The 6,000-nt window shown below is 32.1% G+C and overlaps 1 protein-coding gene and 1 long non-coding RNA gene across 2 annotated transcripts; one reads left to right on the forward strand and one right to left on the reverse strand.

The window, feature by feature from the left end:
• Window positions 1-353: 353 nt before the first annotated feature.
• On the reverse strand, window positions 354-1,393 carry LOC129568353 (uncharacterized). Its single transcript, XR_008687943.1, has 5 exons — window positions 1,282-1,393; window positions 1,052-1,183; window positions 843-978; window positions 559-772; window positions 354-500 (listed from the first exon to the last, which is right to left on the reverse strand). It is a non-coding gene; the product is annotated as an uncharacterized LOC129568353 (long non-coding RNA).
• Window positions 1,394-2,981: 1,588 nt separating this feature from the next.
• LOC129568354 (cytochrome b5-like) lies at window positions 2,982-4,947 on the forward strand. The gene is made up of 6 exons (XM_055446060.1): window positions 2,982-3,160; window positions 3,275-3,468; window positions 3,544-3,589; window positions 3,661-3,703; window positions 4,257-4,331; window positions 4,738-4,947. The coding sequence occupies exons 2-6, from the start codon at window positions 3,358-3,360 to the stop codon at window positions 4,823-4,825; spliced, it is 363 nt and encodes a 120-aa protein (XP_055302035.1). The 5' UTR covers window positions 2,982-3,160; window positions 3,275-3,357; the 3' UTR covers window positions 4,826-4,947.
• Window positions 4,948-6,000: the final 1,053 nt, after the last annotated feature.

The raw sequence follows: 6,000 nt of genomic DNA on the forward strand, positions 1-6,000 counted from the left end.
TCAAAGGAAACAAAATGTGTCTGATGTATTGGTTAACAATGCATAAGCAATCAATCGAACAAATTAGTTTATCGTTTCCTTTTGCTCCGTCCAAAGCGGAGATGAAAAGAATGGAAAATAACGAATAAATAGCAACGTTTTCTTCCATTAGGCATAAGAGAGATATGTTTATTTACCTAAAAGATCCTGTGTCTCGGGATTCTTCTACGTGTGGAAAGGTGCTTCCTTACCTTATTTATTGTGTACATTCTTCGATGATTTTCAAGTTATAATAATTGATCAAGAACAGTACTCCTAATAATTTTCAACAAAATAAGGGCTTACTTAGTCCCTTTATTCATTCTGAACTCAATTCATATTATAATTGTTCGAAAATTGACTTTTGGTAACTAATTCTATTACTTTCTTTTTTCCTATAAAACGCGAACATAAAACACGAACATTTTCCCGAAAACATGAGATTTTTTTTTCATTCGGTGTTGCAAAATCATTTGAAATGCCTATAAGGTATAAAGGAACGAATTTAACATATCTTCTTATATCAACGTCTTTTTTTACCTTCTCATGAATTCACCAATTTATCAAACGATTATTTTCGATGCATGCGCTGAATCGTAGCAATGCGATTTCCATTCATCTGATAAATACTTAGAATCACGACCATCTGGTGCGCGCGACTCCTATTTATTTGATGTGACGTGAAACATTCGCGCGTATTATGAGAGAAACAATCTTATTATACATCGTTTTGCTTTAACATTCACAAATGTTTCTGTAAAATGAAAACAATAATAAAAACTCCATACAAATTGTCATCACCCTCGAATAAATTGCTTATTTACAGTAGCAAATAAATTTGCAGTCATTTATAACGGATAAGGTGTGATATTTTTCTTTCACATTGAAATTTCCCCCGACTGAAATGAAAATGCCGTGCATATACTGCACAACCATTTTGTAAGATTTGAATTTTTTTGGCTGGAAATAAAAATTTCGTGGCAAAATTATATCAATTCATAAATTCATTGTATCATTTTTATTTTTTTCCTACATCGTCTTCAAAGACGAAAGGAAATGTAGCAATTATCGTCATGTGTCACTGTTTTATATTGCAAAGATTTAACGTGTTGGATTCTCCTTAAATTCCATTTAATTCGAAATGGTTAAAACTGCTTGTAAAATGCTGGAAGTTGATTCATTAAATTATAGATTGAAACATCGAAATTTACTATATTTTCATTCATACAATCTTACTAATATCTAAAAAAAAAAAATACTTACGCACTTAATTCATCGTAAAGCCGAGCGTTCTCAATGAAATATCACAGTCAATAGAATGTCGTTGCTTGCCCCTTTGCATCTACACACTATTGAAAATAGTTTGGCATGACGGGTCATGTTACACCAATTCTTGAAAGAAAAAAACTATATTGAAAATAAAATATGGAAGTTTGGTTATTCTTTCTTTCGATGAACCATCAATCATAAAATTATTGTTATTGAGTTGAGTAAAAAAAAAAACTTGTCTTTGCTCGGCGTGAAAAACTAAAATTCATTCATGAATTCTTACTACAAAAGTTTTTGGTAAATTAGTAATTGTAATGGTAGAACACGCAGTTCCTTTCAACTCGTCAACTGATTGAACACTTTACCTGTGCGAGTGTTTGAGTGTGATTGGTTTGTGAAAGGTATTGGGATTATGGATTATTAAGAAGACACAGACAGAACTTTGTAGTAAAAAAATGTCATGATGATCATTTTTTTGTATGTTTGGTATATCAATCGCTTTGACTTTTAACAGGAGAAAGGACATTGAACATCCGGTATTATCTTCCTGTGATCTTTTCACGTCCCATTTGGCGTGTATTTTTCTGAACTGTACATTAGACGTATATTCCAACACGTAAATTTTTTCGAATTTATTGCAAATAATATATGAAATTAAATAAAAAAAGAAAAAGAGATAATATTTTATTCTATGCTGGATATATTTTTTCTTCATTTAATGAGTAAAAATCACTGCAAGGATCATGAAACCAAAGATAATTAGGAAAGCAATCAGTAGGTAGGTATCCCATCAAAATTGAAAAAATTCAAAATGACTTCATAAAATTGTCCCCTCTAACAAATTCCGAATTACAATGGAACGATGAATTTAGAGCAATGCATCATTGACAATGTATTGCATTTTTCCGAACAATTGAACCACTTCTATCAACTTCATTGTAAGTCCGTACTAAATTTATGAGTTTTTAAATTGATAGCTGACTAAGCCAAAAGTAGGAATGCTGTAACTCAATATGATTCAATGAGTTTCTGTTATTGTTGCTATATATATAGTACCTATAGGTTATTTATTTAAAACTTTCAAATTAAACATCGAGTTGTGTGAAAACAAAAGTCAATGGCAAAAAAATCAAGATGCTTCAACTGCAACTATCGTCGTTCATTGTCATTGTTCAATTAGTAACAATTTTTTACACCACCTTCAGTACACTGTTTCCAGTATAATTTTTAGGTTCAGCTGTATATTTTTCAATCGACTCTCATCAATTTTTTTGGCAGTAGCATCAGGAAAATCGTTTTTGATTATTGTGATTAACCAATTTTTCATAGCAGTTCGTCTATAAATTATTGTAAGTAACATGCACGTATTCTTTGTTACCAAGCGAACCAATTAAAAAACGCATATAATATATCTATTGTTCTATTGAGAGGACTTACTCAACTCAGTGAATTGCTAAGCGAATAGAGAGTAACTAAGTTTGTAAGAAAATGGTTTCAGTACTTTTCAGCTATTTAATCATTGAGGTTCGAATGATTTTTCTTTTTGAACATAAATTTGTTCTTATTTAAATGATTATGTTGAAAAAAAATTATTCAAATGCAATCAACAGAAAGGCCATGAAAATATTGAAACTGAAATGTTCTATTTCTATTTAAAAACAATGTGTTTGACAGATATATTATGTGACAGTGTTGTCATTTCCAGCCATGGAACGTGATATACAATATAATCATTGTCTGGCAACACTGAATTCAGAAAAAGAACTTTTGTTTTTCCCAATAAAACATTTTCTTTATTATTGGGATTTGGGAAATTTGATCGATTGATTTATATTACAAGCTCATTAGGTGGTCATCGAATGAAAAAAAAAGTGTAAGTCATGAGTACTTGATGAAATGTCAATATTTCCACTGGAAATAGCAACTATAATAGAAGTAAATATACATCTGTCAGATCTAATTGGACGTCTTTTTCATTCTAAAGCAGATAGTACTTTCAACAGGTATATTTTTCTACCATTTCTTGGTAAACGAAATAAAATTGTGGCCTAAATTTCTAAAACCATCACAATGTCTGAAAAGAAATTTACATATGCACAAGTTAGGGAACATAATGAAGCAGCAGACCTATGGCTGATAATCGATGAGAAAGTCTATGATGTCACAAAATTCTTGAATGAGGTTGGTTCTTTCTTTTATGATATGATAATGTTAACATTTGATTCCACTTAATTGTTATCTCATTTCACAAATCAGCATCCTGGCGGTGAAGAAGTTCTAATTGATGCTGGTGGTAAAGATGGTATCGAAAATAAATACTTTAACAAATCAAATACTTTACTAAGACTTTTTCAAAATGTTTTCCAATTCTAGCCACAAAGGAATTTAATGATGTCGGTCACAGTGAAGCCGCAATGTAAGTGTCGAAAGATTTTCCAATGGATTCAATTAGGTTTACTGAACTGATGGAAAAAAATACATTCTAAGTTCAGAAAGAACCATGTCCCGTTTTGTATGGGACTTGAGCCGTTAAGACGTATAGCAATGAGACCGGTACCGATGGATAGGGCGCAGCGAGTGTAACAATAATATATGGGTTTCCCGATTCTAAGTGGGGGGGATTTTATAGTGGTGTAAAGTAAGTACTGGATTGAATCCAAGTTAGTACTGGATCTGGTTTTTGTTGTATGGGACCTAAAGCCAACTTTTGGCGGGCAATCCAAATATGCAATCGGTTTTGGAGGGGAAATTGAATTTCACCAGGGTATTTTTCAATTTTTTACCTCTCATTCATCCCAAAATTGGAGGGCAGCCCCAACCAAAGTGACAATCGGTTCTTGACAACAGCATAAATACTTGCCGCAATGTCAATATTATTTTATCTCCAATCGCGTGTTAAGCAGTTATTATTTGAAAACCTTTGAGTCTAACAGAAATAATAATAATGAATTTTCATTTGCTATTTTTAGAGAACAACTGGAAACGTACTTGGTTGGTGAAATAGTGGATTCAGAGAAGAAATCGAAATCAAGCAGTAAAAAGAAGTGAGTGAACGTCAATACTTAGATTTTTTTTCTGCACAATCACTCAAGTCCAAACAAAGAACACAACTTTCGCCATTTGATTCATTTTTATAAAACAACGGCTTGTTTGCATGGCGGCACCAACTTAAAATACTAACCGCTTACTTTTATAAACAAATTCAATCGCTTTTACAGGTCATGGTTCCGCTCTCTTTTATCCTAAATCCTGAAAAGTGCCTTGAATCTCCTCACTTTTTTATGAACATGAGTTGAAACATTTGATTGTACTGATATTAACTCAATGTTTAGATCTTCAGTTGATAATAGTTTTCTACAATGTTATTTTTGTTTATAAATTTCATCCAAAGAACTCAATATCCAATATCTCAAAACTATCATTTCAATATTTTTTGAACAAATTTTCCAGTGTCATTTTGGGAGCTTCATCCTCTGCGGCAATAGCACTAGGAGCATATATCATCTACAAAGGCTACAAATATTTTAAGTCTACTTAAACACAAGCATTATCTCAGAAGGGCGAATCCAATAAAAAATATTCCATAGTTCATCAAGAGTAATAATTTTGTGTATTAGAATGATCAGAAATATTTGAAATAAATTCGTTGTAATTTAACAAAAGAAATTTTTTTATTCGTTAAAAAAAATGCATTTATTCCATGTATTTTAAATATCCACTAGCAACTTTTCACTTTCAAAAAATTGTGGATATTCTGAATAAGTGATTCCCCGTGTGAAAAATTTGTGACTGACTAGCCAGCCGTCTAATTTCGGACTTTTTGGCTGACTATCAGTAACTAAAAGTGATTATCTCGAACAAAATATTCGACTGTAGTCAACTTTAGTTATAGTCATCTAGTAGCCAAAAAGTCCGAAATTAGACGGCTGGCTGAAAGAATAACTAAAAGTGATTGTTTCTATTCAACATTCTTGAATTCAATCAACTTAGCCAGTTTTAGTTATTTGCAGCTACATACAACTGAATGACTGTCAGTCACTTTATTTGCACACGGGTCCCCTTGCTAAAAAAAAGGATGTAACGACCAGAAGTATAAACATTTCATTTCATATTCATATTACTGGATTCAAGCTATTGGATTTTAGAAAAAAAGATAAAACATTTAAAGTCTAAATTGAGCAATTTATGTCTAGGGGCCTCACGCCAATTTCCATATTTAAAATATCAACAAATAATATGAATTTGTTTATGTTTCAACATATTAAACAGATATGTATGCATAATTTCAATTTTGCTCAATTTTGTTCAATAAACCGACTGTCGGCAGAACCACGTCCAATCTGTTGACGTCATTATCGCTTCAAAAATTCTGGAAGTGGGTTTTGGTGGATCCTCAGGATTGTTCAAAACCGATCCTGGTTCTGGAAGTGGATCCTCAGGATGGACCAGGGAATTGTCAAACCCAGTCTGATCCATCCTGAAGATCCACCAAAACCAACTTCCAGAACCGGGAGCAGTTTTGAACGATCCTGAGGATCCACCAAAACCCACTTCCAGAACATATTGTTCAAGGTGAATATGAACAAAAACAACGCATTCGGGAAATAATACAAAATATTTGAAATCTAGCGTGAATTTTACATGATTTAAATAATACAAATAGATTTTGCTAAATAAAATTTGGCGTGAATCCCCTAGATTTATGTGAGTCAT

This window comes from Sitodiplosis mosellana, unplaced genomic scaffold, assembly GCF_009176505.1.
Source record: "Sitodiplosis mosellana isolate CC-2019 unplaced genomic scaffold, AAFC_SMos_1.0 Smas_scaffold_18, whole genome shotgun sequence".
NCBI classification, from domain to species: Eukaryota; Metazoa; Arthropoda; class Insecta; order Diptera; family Cecidomyiidae; genus Sitodiplosis; species Sitodiplosis mosellana.